This window comes from Coenobita brevimanus, chromosome 100 (genome assembly GCF_032717465.1).
Source record: "Coenobita brevimanus isolate Jiangsu-jjx chromosome 100, ASM3271746v2, whole genome shotgun sequence".
Classification (NCBI taxonomy): domain Eukaryota; kingdom Metazoa; phylum Arthropoda; class Malacostraca; order Decapoda; family Coenobitidae; genus Coenobita; species Coenobita brevimanus.
Genome location: NC_137053.1, coordinates 54,257,580 through 54,273,018, shown reverse-complemented (window position 1 = coordinate 54,273,018; position 15,439 = coordinate 54,257,580). Strand labels below are relative to the sequence as shown.

Sequence of the window (15,439 nt, the reverse complement as noted above, 5' to 3'; positions counted from 1 at the left end):
ACAGGGGCGGATAAAACCCCTGTATAGAGTCAACAATTGCGCAGGGGTAAAGAAAGAGCGGAGTCGGCTTAGCACACCCAATCTCTTGGAAGCAGATTTTACAAGAGATGTAATATGATCTTTCCAAGATAAGTCCCGAGTAAATGAAACCCCAAGCATGTTCAAGGATGATGTAGGATTAAGCTGAATATTATTAAACATTAGTGGGTATACCTGTGGAAGATTTTGTCGGGTTGAAAGGTGTAAGAACTGAGTCTTAGATGCATTAAAGACAACCTCCCCACACGAGAGTTGTACTCTACACAGGGGCGAATAAAACCCGTGTATAAAGTCAACAACTGTGCAGGGGTAAAGAAGGTACGGAGTCGACTTGGCACACGTAATCTCTTGGAAGCAGATTTTACAAGAGATGTAATATTATCTTTCCAAGATAAATCCCGAGAGAATGAAACCTCAGGTATGTTTAAGGATGATGCAGGATTGAGCTGGATATTACTAAACATTAGTGGGTACTCCTGTGGAAGATTTTGACTGGTTGATAGGTGTAAGAACTGAGTTTCTGACGCGTAAAAAACAACAAGATCACTTTTACCCCAGTCAGAGATACGAGCCAAGTCAGACATTAGGTGTGCCGTAGCCTTATCCCTTGTTTGTTGAGGTAACTGCTAAGATGGAAGCCGCGGGGAGTGAATGGAAAGGTGAAGGGTGGAATCATCAGTGTATGAGTGGATAGGGTTAGATGTATTGTTCACTGATGAATAAAAGGAAGAGAGTTGGTAATAGAACAGAGCCCTGAGGAACACCACTACTGATAGGGTTAGATGTACAACTTTGTTCATTGACGAATAAAAGGAAGAGAGTTGGTGATAGAACAGAGCCCTGAGGAACACCACTACTGATAGATCTAGGAGAAGAACGTGGCCGTCTACAATAGCAGCTATAGAACGACCAGAAAGGAAGCTATAGATGAAGGCACAGATAGAAGGATAGAAACCATAAGAGGGCAGTTTGGAAATTAAAGATTTATGCCAGACTCGATCGAAAGCCTTTGAGATGTCAAGTGCAATGGCAAAGCTTTCGCCAAAGTTTCGAAAGAGGATGACCAGGAGTCTGAAAGGTAGGTGAGAAGATCGCCAGTGGAGCGTCCCTGACGAACCCATACTGACGATCAGAAAGGGGGTTGTGATAGGAAAGATGCTTAATTTTTGTTTATTTATTTATTGTTAAGAATAGACTTGAAAACTTTTGAGATACAGGATGTTAAAGCAGTTGGGCGATAGTTAGAGGACTGGGAATGGTCACCCTTCTTTGGGACAGGCTGAATGAGAGCAAACTTCCAGCAAGAAGGAAAGGTACAAGTTGATAGACAAAGGCGAAAGAGTTTACCTAGGTACACACTCTTAAAACTCGGTTACTTTCTGCTCTATTTCGCTTCACACTCTTCTTGTATCGAAACGGATTATTCATAATTTCCTTCTGTTTGTTCATATTTCTCTTTGATTAGTTCATAGTTTTCTACACTGCTTATTTTCGTGACCTCTGTTCATGTTACCCAGCTTTCTGATCACAGTTTGGTACGATCTGTTCATATTTCGCATTTGTCTACGTTCTTTCAACTTCTCGGTACGCTGCTCATATTATCGACGATTTGTTAATACTCTTTTACTTTTGAGCTGTCACACTTATCCTCAGCACTAATGTAGGTCGTCTCTTTGTTGTGGCGTTGCGAGTGGCCCATTTCACTTCCCGCCCTGCTGTCATCGCCTTCCCTTGAGAGAGAGAGAGAGAGAGAGAGAGAGAGAGAGAGAGAGAGAGAGAGAGAATCAGAAATAAAAAAAGCCCAACTTACGGCGTGCTACTAGAAGGTAATAATGGGTGGAGCAATCAGTGTGAGAGCAGACACGAGGACAGCGTGACGGATGGCCTCCACCCTGGATGATGACTGGTGAGGAATGACTGGCCGTAAATCCACTCTGATATTCACGAAGGGAGGCAGAAGGCGAAGTGAGGGGGTGAAGGAAGTGGATGAAACCGTGAATGGATGAGGGAATGAGTTGAAATTAAGATGAGGAATGAGTGAAATATAATGGGTAGAGGAATTGGCTTTCATTAAAATTTGGAATTAGTTTTAAATATGATGGGTAAGGGAATGATGCAAATCGTGAATGTATTGGGAAATGAGTTTAAATTAAAATGGGGAATGAGATTGAATTATAGTAGGTTGGGGAATGAGTTTAAAATAAAATGGGGAACAAGTCTGAAGCATATGAGGTGAAGGAGTGTGTCTGAGTCATATGTAGCCCTAAGACTGAGTTTGAGTGTTTGTAGGGGAGTGAATGAATTTATCCCTCAAAACGATGATGCCTTTCCTATGTTATTTTTGCCAGCGCTAGGCAGTTGTATTCACCTTACGAAAGTACCCTCTTGATGAGAGGATTATATACAGTCTCCATTAAGCCATTCAGTACGATGACGTCTTTTTAATATCATTACCTCTGACGCCAGATGACCTTCGTAATGAAGATGTAAATAAAATAGTGAATGTACAGGAGATTGAGTCTTCGTCCAAACCTTCATTGCCTCATATGGACCGTAGAAGCCCTCTTGCAGGCTTCTGGTCTTTGGTTCCTTCTTTCTTACCAAAAAAAAAAAAATCTAGGCTACCTATTACAGTCCCGACAGATTTAACCCTCTAGAACCCAAGGTGTCATCCAGGTGGAAAAAAAATATATAACCCCTCTTAACTTGTTTGTTGGGCACTGTAAGAATACCAAATACCTTGTATCATCATTTTCTAATTATATTATGAGTATTATGAGATGTTACAAATCTGTCACATTGGGGTTTATTGGATGTGCAATGAGATATTATGAGTTACATTTCTTATTCATATAGCAATTTGAAGTTGAGTAAAATATTACATAGAATACTGCAATCTTGATTGTAATAGCAATACAAAGTAAAAATAAAATTACTTTCTCTAAATGGGGTTGATATAAACTGCCTTTTCTAAACAATATATATGCTGTATATCAAATATCTCCTTTTACTAAGGCATACACTGGTATTTCAGTAGGAACCAAAAAACAAAGAAACAAAATCTGCATGTTAGAGCAGTTTGCTGCTACAAAGTAAACGAATCAGATACAAATGGGTGAGACAGTCATAGGCGAACAATTTTACTCACTTTTTTGATTACTTAACACTGTTCTGATACAAAACATTTCCTTGAACATGAAACTGTTTGAAGCAGTTACGCTTCTCGTTGAAGCATAGCCTCACATCACATTTCTCGCACAGTGTATCTGTGTTGTTCACTTGGCAAACCTTACAACGGCCCCTTTTAGCAACTTTGACTGGCCAATGAGCATACATGTCTTTCTGCACATCCACACAAGGACCTTTCCTGATTTTTCTGGGAGGTGTGGCAGATGCTGGTTCCTCCTCTTCAAGTGATGGCCTCCCACGCTTTCGAGCTGTATTTACCTCAACAAGTGCAGATGCCACCTGTGCTTGGAAGCTTCTTCTCTTCAGTATTGATTTCTTTGGAAGGCGAAGTGATTCACAGTCGCGTCGATAAAGTAGCCAAGCATTGATGAGTCCCATGGTAAGAGTGTTCCAGAATAGTGGCATATACCACCTTCGAGACTTCAGAGGATACCTGTACTTAGAAAGGAAGCAGTCCAACAAGTCAACTCCACCCATGAAGTTGTATTCTTTGACAGTGAAAGGTATATCAACCTGAACATGTTTTTTCTCTTTCTTGTCCCATCGACGAACTTCACTGGTTGGTTCTGGCCCAGTAAAAGTAGAAACTAGTGTCACTGCTCGGGTGTCATGCCACTTTACTGCTACAAAGTTGTGGTTCTGTTCAACCCGGAAATCATAGGTTCCTCTACCACCTTTCTTTAGGTCACTGTCAGATTGAAGGGTGCAGTTGTAGACACGGTTCGATCTTGCTGTTCCTACGTAATGGATGCCATGTTTCTGAAGTTCCTCAATGAGAGGTAAACCAGTAAAAAAGTTGTCTGCATACACCTTGAAGTTCTTGTTATCAGGTAATGTGGAAGTGAGCTTCAGTACAACATCTGCACCAACTCCTAGTCCACTTGTATTTGAGCTGTTACCTCCACTGCCTTGATACACATCAAAGTCATACAACATGCCACTTACTCCTGTTCTAGCCCAAATTTTGAATCCCCATTTGTGAGGTTTACCTTTCATATACTGCTTTATACCACTGAAACTACCTTTGAATGGTATCATCTTCGTCATCACTTCCGCTGTCAACATCTACATCACTTGTATTGGCATCCACGATGTCCATTACATTGTTAGGTCGGGAAGACATTATCTGCTAAAATAAAAGCTTTTGTTGTATATTTCTATGAAACCATGAACAATAATATAATTTTCCCCAATGTAACACTGGCTCAGTAATTTGCAAGGTACGTTTATTACCTACAAAACTGTCAGGAAGCACATATCTAAGTCTATAATATGTAAAAGAAACCCATAAATATCAACAGCTGCCAAGTCCCATTGTTACATATTTGTCACACAGAATAAGACATGATTGTCAGCAACCATTGATATCTAATGTTACATATTTGGCACACACAAAGAGCCCTCAAAATAATAAAATATAATTGTATCCCATCACCAGAACATCCAAGAGTCAATGACCACTGAAGACCCATAGTGACATCTTTTTCACACTGACTGAGACTGCATAGAAAATGGAATCATCCTCCATGGACCAGTGTTACTCTGTTGTCACCCATATATAAACCATCATAAATGTATCATTATCTGGATTATTATAATGTACTGCTATACCAAACTTTTCTCTAACATCTAAACTTCCAGATGCAGTAGTGTTTGCAATCAGTGCTCACCTGGTACAATCACTGTAATGTCCAAAAGTTGATAAAGCAAAGGTGATGTGTTTCACCTCCTGGATCAGCTGGTACAATGCCTCCCTCACAAGGCTGTAGTGAAACATTGGCTCCATAGATGGCGTCAGTATGTTACACTGGATTAACCTTGGGTTCTTGATGGTAAAAATTTGATGATTTTTTATTTTTGTATATTTTAGGATCCCTTTAAATTTATGTTCCATATGTTTCACCTGGGGTTCTAGAGGGTTAAGTCGAAGGTGACCAGTCACTTCCCTTAGATGGCATAATATGAGAAATAAACCTACCTTTCCTTGGAAGTAAACCCCTGTGGCCCACATTCGGTCGAAGAGCCTTTACTCAATAGACCGTCTGGCGTTTAATTGGTTATCTGGTCGGCACCCTACTTAGTAGTTTCCCGAGCTACAAGATAATAACAGGTTTGTCACTCAGACTTGGATCACCTGAAGATAGTTCTATAGGTAGTGTGTGGCTGGTGGGCTCCACCATATGAGGAAAAAATGCAAATCAGTGCAGTCGCTGTGAGATCGGCATTCCAAAGACTCATCATAAATAACGCCTGTCCACATTGATATTCACGATGGAGACAGCAAGCATGTGGGAATGTAACGAAAATAATAGTACAGTAAGTGCATGGAAATGAGTCACGATAGATAAAAGAGGAATACAAAGAGGAGAGGGAAGGAAAAGAAGCATTCCAAATACCCATCCTAACTCACCACTTGGGAATGACGAATAGAGCAGTCACCAAACATACAAGCAAGAGTGTATTATCCAGAGGGTGGGAAATTAGTAGCCCTTCCTCCTTGATAGTGACAGAGGAGGTCGTAGTGAGGTGGAAAGATGGAGGTCCGGCACGCCATCCCCTTCCCGCTGATTAGGCGGGAGATGTAAAACCTGCCAATTTGTCACTGTTTGCTTCGTATCCTGAGCTTGTAACTTGGGATGGGAACATGTTAGTGGGTGAATGGAGGTAGAGGGTGGACGGAAGAGTGGGAAAGGAAAGGAGGAAAGGGTTAGGAGAGGGTGGGGGAAGAAAAGGAAGGCAAGAAAGGGAGAGGGATGGATGAGGGAAGAGGATTACATTGGATTACATAGGAAAGCAAACAGCAACAGACCTTATGGTCCTTTCGAGTCTGCTTGTTACAAAGAAAACTATGACTACAAGATCTAACTCTACATGCTGAAGGATAAGGATAGTAAAGCAAGAAGGCTCCCCCCACTCCCAAACCCTCCAGGAAAAAGTGAGAAAAACCACCATGCAGCATGGAAAAACCGACATGGAAATTTCATAGGAAATACTGGAAAGGAAAAGCCACATTCTATAATACTTTGTCTATAAGCTACCCGTTTGAGTAACCTGAAATAGAAAGTAATCAAATAAACTGATAGTTACGGCATGACATTATAAACCGATACATTGAGTCAATGGGAAGTCTGTGGACATAACGTGGAAACTACACACTGCACAGTGTGGATATTTAGGGGTGATGCGGCAGCCTTACCTGGAGCTTTTAAGGTAGGCAGCAGTCAATCAGGCCCTAGCTCCGTTCACTCCACTGAGACAAGGAACTCTCCCATGTGGGAAAAGCACACAAGTTTCCTGCTGAAGCAGTGACCCCTGATACATTTAAAAAATCCCGATGGTGGTCACTTGACTAACAGGGACCCTCAGTGATCCACAGCCCATCACAGGTCGAAAGTAAGAGTAGTGACCGTTAACTTTAGGCTATCTGTGCAGATCCTAATCTGTGCTTACTGTATATTACCTCATTTGCATTGAGTAAATCGAAAAATGTATAATGACGTGGCGCGACACTGTACGGGTACGTTGTTTACGGGGTGTCTTGTAGACAATAGGGGAATGAACTTACACATAGCTATAAAAGCAAGTTATTCGGACAGAAAAAGAGTCGGCTGAGGATTTTCGTGTAAATACTTGTCTATTTTGTTTTTGAATGTCTCAATTGAGATACTGTTCACGGTTCCAGATATTTACAACTCTGTTAAAGAAAAAGTGTTTTGCTTCATGGGATTGGATGTGGAGAGGAGTGGGAAGAGGGGAGAAGGATGGTGGAGAGTAGGGGGATAGATAATGCAAGTGGAAAGGAGGGGAAGAAAAAAGGGGAAGAGGGAAATTGACAAGAGAAGAGGAAAGGGAACAGGGAGAGGTGGGGAGGCGAAGAGAGAAGGGAAAAGGGAGAGAAAAAAGGGAAGAGGAGAGGTTAGGAGAGGAAGGGAAAGATGGGAAGACGTGGGTTAAGGAAAAGTAAAAGGATGAGGTAAGAAATGAGAAGAGAATAGTTAAGAACTGAAATTGAAAGAGGATGATAGAGGAGAAGAGATGGGAGAGAAGAGAGGTTAGGAGCTGAGGAAAGAGGGAAGGCGAGAAGCGGAGAGGTGAGGGAAGGGTAGAGAAAAGGAGGAGGAGAGGAAGGGGGAACTGGTGTGGAGCTCTGAATGGAGGAATGCATAGTGCAGAGAGAGTGGGAGGGGGGGGGGTTGCAGGAGTTGCAATATATACATGCTGCTTTTGCGTGATCTTAACAACTTTAATCTATTTTTTCTATACACACACACACACACACACACACACACACACACACACACACACACACACACACACACACACACACACGTACACAAGCCGGGAATGTTATACTGTATGTTTGTAGTGCAATAACATAAGCTCATTCATGCCTTACCGGGCTATGGAACGTATTCTTGTGGCTTTCATAACACCTCTTCCTAAGCTGTTTATTTTGTCTGTTACACCTAAGACATTCGTGTACGTTAAATGATGCAGCCTAAATTATGTCGACATTAGAAACGATATCACACACACACACACACACACACACACACACACACACACACACACACACACACACACACACACACACACACACACACACACAAACCGCCGCCACCAGAATTGCCAAATCTACGCAATTGCCACTTTTTTAATCATAACTACCACCATCGTCACAGCACCCGTCAAATTAACATCACTGTCACAACTGCCACTTCTACGACATTTACCTCTACTACCATGAAAAGTACCTCGACAACTACTGTAACCTCAGCAACTACTACCTCAACTACAACAACTACCACAATAACAACAAATACCATAACCACTACCATTATTAGAACCACCACCACCAAAACTATTACCTCGGTCTCTTCCATACTTACAATTGCTACTACCATGACTAATACCACGACCACCACATAACCTTAACTATTATCACCACGAATAATACAGCGACCACTACTATAACCACAACTACCATTACCTCGAACACTGCTACTACTGCGACCACCACTACTACCACAACTTGTACCATTTTAACAGTAATCCAGGAAACCACCATCATCCCCTATGCCGTCTTCGAACTTACCTCCTAAATTCACTTTCTCTCAAGACCCACTTATTTTACTGCTCCCACTCTCCCTCTTCCACCCTGCCTCCCTATACTAATGATACATACTCTCTCTCTCTCTCTCTCTCTCTCTCTCTCTCTCTCTCTCTCTCTCTCTCTCTCTCTCTCTCTCTCTCTCTCTCTCTCTCTCTCTCTCTCTCTCTCTCTCTCTCTCTCTCTCTCTCTCTCTCTCTCTCTCTCTCTCTCTCTCTCTCTCTCTCTCTCTCTCTCTCAACCTTTTTTCCACTCACCCTCCCTTATTTCCCAACCTGTGACATCTCCTTCTCTCTTCCCTTCTCCCTCATTCTCCCAGTCTCACCCTCACTCACTCACTCTATTTTCTTCCCCTGCAGAGTGTGTCCAAAGGGCTACTCCTGCCTGCCTGACGTAGGAGATAATCCCAACTTCGGCTACACCAACTTCGACAACTTCCTGTGGTCCATGCTCACCACCTTCCAGCTCATCACCCTAGACTTCTGGGAGGATGTCTATAATAAGGTTAGTATGAGGAAATGTAGGTGTATGTTGGTAGTGGTGGGAGTTGATGGAGTGCTGTGCTTTTCTTGCTGCTGTTGCTGCTACCGTTGTTGTTGCTTTGTTGTTGTTGTTATTGTAGCAGAGTAGCAATAGTAGTAGTAGTAGTAGTAACAGTAGTAGTAATCGTAGTAGTACCAGCAACGTAATAGTAGTAGTACGGTAACAGTAGTAGCACCACCAGACGATTGTATTCTTTATGGGAGAGATATTTCAAACTGGAGGTGTTTTAAAATAGTTTGCATTAACCCCTTCATAACTTAAACTAAAATTAACAGCCTGGAAGTAGCAGGAAGAAAATATATGTCATCTGATTGTTCTTGCTACCTCTGGATGATTTTATTCAGTTTAGGAAATTACACCCTACAACAGTGACTGGGTTAAGAGGTTGTATCTATCCCTTACACTTCGAAAAATACCCTCTAAACAGAGAACCGTGCCTAGATAGCGAGCGTGAAATGGTGAGTGTCTGAAAGAAAATAGGCCTGGGTAATTCATTTAAGCTCTTCAGATTATTTTGAGTAAATGAAGCAATTTCTTATTACATTAGGTATGTCAGGTTCATTTCTCATAATATCATCCTGTTTACACACAAGCGGTATTTGTAAATCTGTGGAACTTGGTCAATCGCCTTTGTAGGTATCAGTGGAACCTCTCTATACAATCGTTTTGAAATTTACTAAAGAAGCAACTTTTTTTTAATGCCAGGAAGAAGGAACCAAAGGCCTGGAGCCCGCAAACCGTTCCTTTCAAGAAAAAACAAAAATAATACAACAGAGAGCATAAGGGTAGATAAAACGCGTTATATAACAAAGATTTATGGTATTTTTATTTGTGTACATGTGCCGCAGTAATATGAGGCTATATTGCTGTTTACCATAATGACTACAAATAAATGTAAGTGTTGACGGACTTACAGCATGCCCTTCATCTGACAGCAACCAGGGTAATGATAGTAATAACAGAGAATAGTAATAACTGAGGACTGACATGTGTAAAATATAAATAAATGTGACTTAGATGGACTTAGGCTGGTGTCCTTCATCCGGCGGTGACGAGGATAATAATAGTAATAACAGAGAACAGTAATAATAGAAAGTTTGAAAATGTTAAAAATAAACAAATGTGAGTGTAGATGGATTTATGCTGGTGTCCTTCATCCGACGGTGACGAGGGTAACGATAGTAATAATATAGATTAGTAATAAATGAGAAATAATAGTAATGATGGAGAATAACAATAAATGATAACTTTGAAGGGTTATATACAAGTAAACATGAGTGTCGCTGGATTTCCACCAGTGTCGTTCATTTGCAAGTGACGGGGGGAGTAAATGAGAGCCCATTATCCGCGTGAATCTCTCTCGTTACCCCTTGATGGTGGCGGTATTATCACTCTCAGGTTCCTCCGCTCTCTCTCAGCTGGATAAAATCGTCTGGCGTTTTGCTGGAACGGAATACTAGAACTGTTCCGACCATGAGGGGGTTCATAATTAATGTGGGTGGAGATAGATAAATGTGGGTGTAGGTAGAAAAGTGTGAGTGTAGATAGATATGAGTATACAGTAGACTTGATTGTAGATTGTTAATTGTGAATGTAGATAGATAAATATGAGCCTAGACCTGACTGCATAGTTGAATGCGATCGTAGATAGATAAATGAGCAGACGTGATTGAAGATAGATAAATGCGAATATAGATAGATAAATGAGTGCAGACCTGACTGTAGATAAATAAATATGAATGTAGACGTGATTTAAGATGGATAAATGTTATTGTAGATAGATAAATGAGCGCAGATAGATAAACGTAAGTACAGATAGATACATTTGTAGGTAGACAAGTGTAAGGGTAGACAGGTAAATATTATCGTAGCCAGATAAATATGAGCGTAGATAAATAAATGTGAGTGAAGACAGATAAATGTGATGATAGAGACAAACATGACTTAGAATAGAGAAATGTGAACGTGGATAGATAGATTTCAGATAAACATGGTTGCAGATCGATTAATGTGAACGTAAATAGAAAGATTTTAGCTGGTGTCGTTGGCCTGGCGTTGACGAGGGTAGTAAATGAGAGCTAATTCCCAGAGTGAATATCTCTCTTTAGCCCTTCATTAAACTTCGGATGCCGTCATTAAGAGACTCGAGTTTTACGCTGAAAAGTTGGAATTCCATCCTTCATCATTCCTGTAATTTTTTTTTATTATTACATACAGGGTATTCCTTAAATAGCGCTGCACCAAAAACACACTTGGCGGTACCTTGTGTTGAGGGGACGGCTCAGACTGCTGATGTGGGCGTGGTTGTGGCAGAAGGGGTAGGAAATGAATAAACGATGCACCTGAGGGAGTAGGAAATGAATAAACGATGCACCAGAAGGAGTAGCAATTGAATAAATGATGCACCAGAGGGAGTAGGAAATGAATAAACGATGCACCAGAGGCAGTAGGAAATGAATAAACGATGCACCAGAGGGAGTAAGAAGTGAATAAACGGTGCAGCAGAGAGAGTAGGAAATGAATAAATGATGCACCAGAGGGAGTAGGAAATGAAAAAACGATGCATCAGAGGGAGTAGGAAATGAAAAAACGATGCATCAGAGGGAGTGGGAAATGGATAAACGATGAAGGATAGACATTGCTATCGCTGACTGAGCCGCCCTGCAGCTCATGAGAAACTGACTGTCGGAAAGGAAGAGAAGCATCATATATGAACCACCCTGTGTAGTGATTCAGTGTATATTTCGTGCTGGAGAGGGACACCTTCAAGTGGTGGCACCGATATGACTAGGTGGAGGAGGTGCCTAGTTGTATAAACATCCTTCAGTCCTCATCCCCAGAAAGGAGGGTGGGTGACAAACGGAAAAAGAGAAACATTAGTCTGTAGCACACCGGGTAGGCGTCCATATGATCCTGGAGCTGTGATGACTGTCACTAGTACTACAGAGTATATTTAATGTCTTCCATACCTGATCATATTTACTTAGGTGTATTTAGAGTGTCTTATAGTGTAGAATGAATTAGTAAAATTCAATTTCATGGCACGAAAACATAAACTTCGGGTGCCATCCCTGGAATTCCGATTCTTCGCAAAAAAAAAAAAACTTGAAAGCCCAATCTCAATATAGCTGTATACTTTTTCTCTTTCTGTTATAGTAATTTTCTTCCATGTTTTTTAAAATCTGTTTGCATTAAATATTTCCATGCCGTTGGTGAGAGCGATGAAGGGCTCCGAGAGGTTGTCTTCTGCTCCTCCTACCACAAAGAGAAGACAATAGAGAAGAATATGAGACTAAAAGAAAATGAAATAAGGGCTGAAGTGGTTAAATATATATTATATATTAAAATTGTTCTCCCTTCTCTTACAGGTGATAGCGACTGGCGGCCCCCTGCAAGTGGTCTTCTTTGCCATCGTGGTATTCTTCGGTTCCTTCTACCTCATCAACCTCATGCTGGCTGTAGTGGCTATGAGTTACGAGGAGGAGGCTGAGAACACTGAGGAGGTGAGAGAGACAGAGAGAGCAACAGGAGTTTGAGCATGAGAAGTTGTGAAGGAAAAGGGACTCTCCAGAGACTGACATAAAGACTGATCTATATAATGATAAAATTGAAGTACTCGGCCTCCACAAACTGAACGTAAAAAGGAGAAAAGGTTAAAGACAAATAATACGAGTAAATAATTAAATAAATAAAAGAAAAATAGTCTCTATCTCAACCACCTCGAACACGAATCACAGAAAGAACGTCTTACAAACTGAGAAATGTCTGTAGGAACTGGAATAATGGAATCAGGAGTAGGGAAGAAGCGATGTTGTGATTGACGACTGAAGAGGGAGGGCAGGAAGGGCTGAATGATTGATTACGGAGGGAGAATTGGAAGAGAGGAAGAAGATAGAGAACGAAATAACACCCGAGGGAAACAAAACTTAAGAGAGATCTGAGGAGGGTTTGACGGAGAATGAAGAATATGCAAAGGGAAATAAACTAAAGAAAGGAGAATGAGATAACGCCAGAGAAAAAAAAAAAAAAAGAGAGAAATAATTTTGAAGGCGACAGGGGGAAATGAACTGGAGAGGCGAATGAAATATCACCGGAAGGGAAAAATAGGAGAAAGAAGAAGAGGTGACAGAGGATGAATAATATGATGAGAGAAGTAAAATAATGAGAGAAGAATGAACTTACCTAAGAAGGAGAAAACAGCAGTGAGAGAGAGAGAGAGAGAGAGAGAGAGAACTGACAAGGAGGTGGTAGAGAATGAAAATATACCAAAGGAAATAAGCTGAAGAGAAGACGTTAAGGAGGAAGACAAAGAGAACAGAGAAGGAAGCGACAAAAATAAAGTGTATGCGAAATGATATGAACTAAAGAGAGAGAACGTCAATGAGAGAAAATGTTAAATACGTGGTGAAGAAGGAACCAATGACAGTAACCCATCAAAAATTGTCCCCTCCATAGAAAGTCATACAAAAAAAAGCGTAATTCAATATTCATTCATTTCGAGGGTTCTGGACATATAGAGGTGGCCTGCGATCCTACCGGACCCAGGTTCAAATCCCCTCTGGGGCATGGAACAGTTTAAGGATTTGAATTACATGTAAAGCAGACTTTACCGATCTACCAGAAGACTCGCCGACATGTCGTAAAAATACCCCCGCTAATACCAATACACCAGTCCTGTATGAGACAGCCCTTGCATGTATTCAATATGGACGGTGGGTGTTAGCGCCGAAGTGGTGACATGTAGAAGTGTATGATATGTAGGAGGACTGCTGGGCCTTGGAAGGAGGCTGTGAAGCCTATGCCCAGAGTCAAGCACATTAAAAAAAAAAAAAAAAAAAAAAAAGCAGAGAGAAAGACAAACTAGGGAGACAGTTCCAGAGTTGATCACGTGTACATCAGCGACTTACCGACTACTTTTTGGAACAGAAATATGACAAAAATTATAAATATATAGAACATAGATAGAAGTTGCATGTCCTCTGTTATATGAGAGGCAAGCAAAAATGATAAATGAAATAGCCATAGCAGAAGAAGGAGGACAGAGACAGACAGACAGACAGACAGACAGACAGACAGACAAAGACAGAGAGGGAGGTAGGGGGTTAACATAAGAGATGAAAGATGGAGAAAGAAGTAATCAAGAAAGCAACGGGAGAGATAATTGGAACTCAGAACGAAAGGTGTGAATGGGGAGAGGGAGAGCGCGAATGAGGTGGAGCTCTGGAGTGAGGGAGTACATGAAGAAGGGTGGCTTGGAGTAGCGGGAGGGAGTAGGCAATGTAGATATAGAGAAGTTTATTCATTTATCTATCTGTTTATTTATTTGATTCAGCCACTCCGACCGAACTCAAGTATATAGACAAAGAAAATAGACAGGTAAACAGAGATAAACTGATAGATAGATAGATAGATAGACAGACTGACAGACAGATGACTGACCAACATCCAGGTTGATAAACAGATGGATCAAGAGGTACCATGTATTGACGGACAGACATAAATAGACACAGTTTCTACAGCTGTCAGGTTTTATAATGATTCCTAGAACGTTTGATTTATTATACCATCGCCGCAAAACATAGGATAGCGATATATGAAGGCAGTGCATTACCAAATCACCAGACAGCACAGAAAGTAAAATAAAATAGACCACAAACAGCGCATCAACTGACAATGAAAACGTATTGATGAATTTCAGGACGGACACAAGAAAAAGATAGAAAACGGAGAGGGGAGGCTTTTTTCTATTTTTTCACGTAAACTTGAGAGACCCTAGAGAGGAAGAAGTCAAAATTAGATGAGATAAATGAGGAAGGAGGGAGGATGAACGACGTAGGAGGATGGAAAATGGCGGGATTTATGTGAAAGATGTGGAGAATAGGCGGTACGAAGGATGGGCGGCCGGGGACGGATAGAGAGAGGAAGAGCGAGATATGGGGTAGAAGGAGAGGAAATAAAAAGATGGAGAGAGAGAGAGAGAGAGAGAGAGAGAGAGAGAGAGAGAGTGTTGCGGAGACTGAAAAGGGATTAAAAGATGGAGAGGGGAAGGAGGGGAGATAAAAAAAAAAAATGGAGAGGGGAGACGGGATATATATGTAGCACAGAGAGAGAGAGAGAGAGAGAGAGAGAGAGAGAGAGAGAGAGAGAGAGAGAGAGAAGAAGAAGAAGAAGAAGAGTTTTGGCCGTAGGCAAGGAATGGCGATGCGAAAATATTCTTGATGCAGAGGGAAAAGTTCAGGAATATGAAGTTTAAAATTTGTGAATGGTATACTGTGAGAAAGACGAAAATGGGAATTAAACAAAAACAGTTGTGGAATTATGAGAAAAAATAATAAGTTTAGAACATGAGATTTTAAACACTTGAAATTGTTAATAGAGAGGGAAAATATATAATAAAATAAAAATGGAAGACGAAGAACTGTGATAAAGAATAATAGCTGAGAAATGTTGGAGAGATGATGATACTGTGAAAGAGAGAGAGAGAGAGAGAGAGAGAGAGAGAGAGAGAGTGATGGGAAATGTCAGAAATATGAAACAGTTGACGATGAAATGCTAAAA

The 15,439-nt window shown here is 41.0% G+C and overlaps 1 protein-coding gene across 1 annotated transcript in view; it reads left to right on the top strand.

Annotated features, from left to right (window-relative positions):
• Positions 1-15,439, top strand: part of LOC145414591 (sodium channel protein 1 brain-like) — a 1,229,691-nt gene that overhangs the window by 368,842 nt on the left and 845,410 nt on the right. Inside the window, exons 7-8 of the mRNA XM_080284113.1 lie at positions 8,698-8,842; positions 12,250-12,384. Of these exons, the coding sequence (XP_080140239.1) occupies positions 8,698-8,842; positions 12,250-12,384 (280 nt within the window). The remainder of the gene's footprint in view (positions 1-8,697; positions 8,843-12,249; positions 12,385-15,439) is intronic.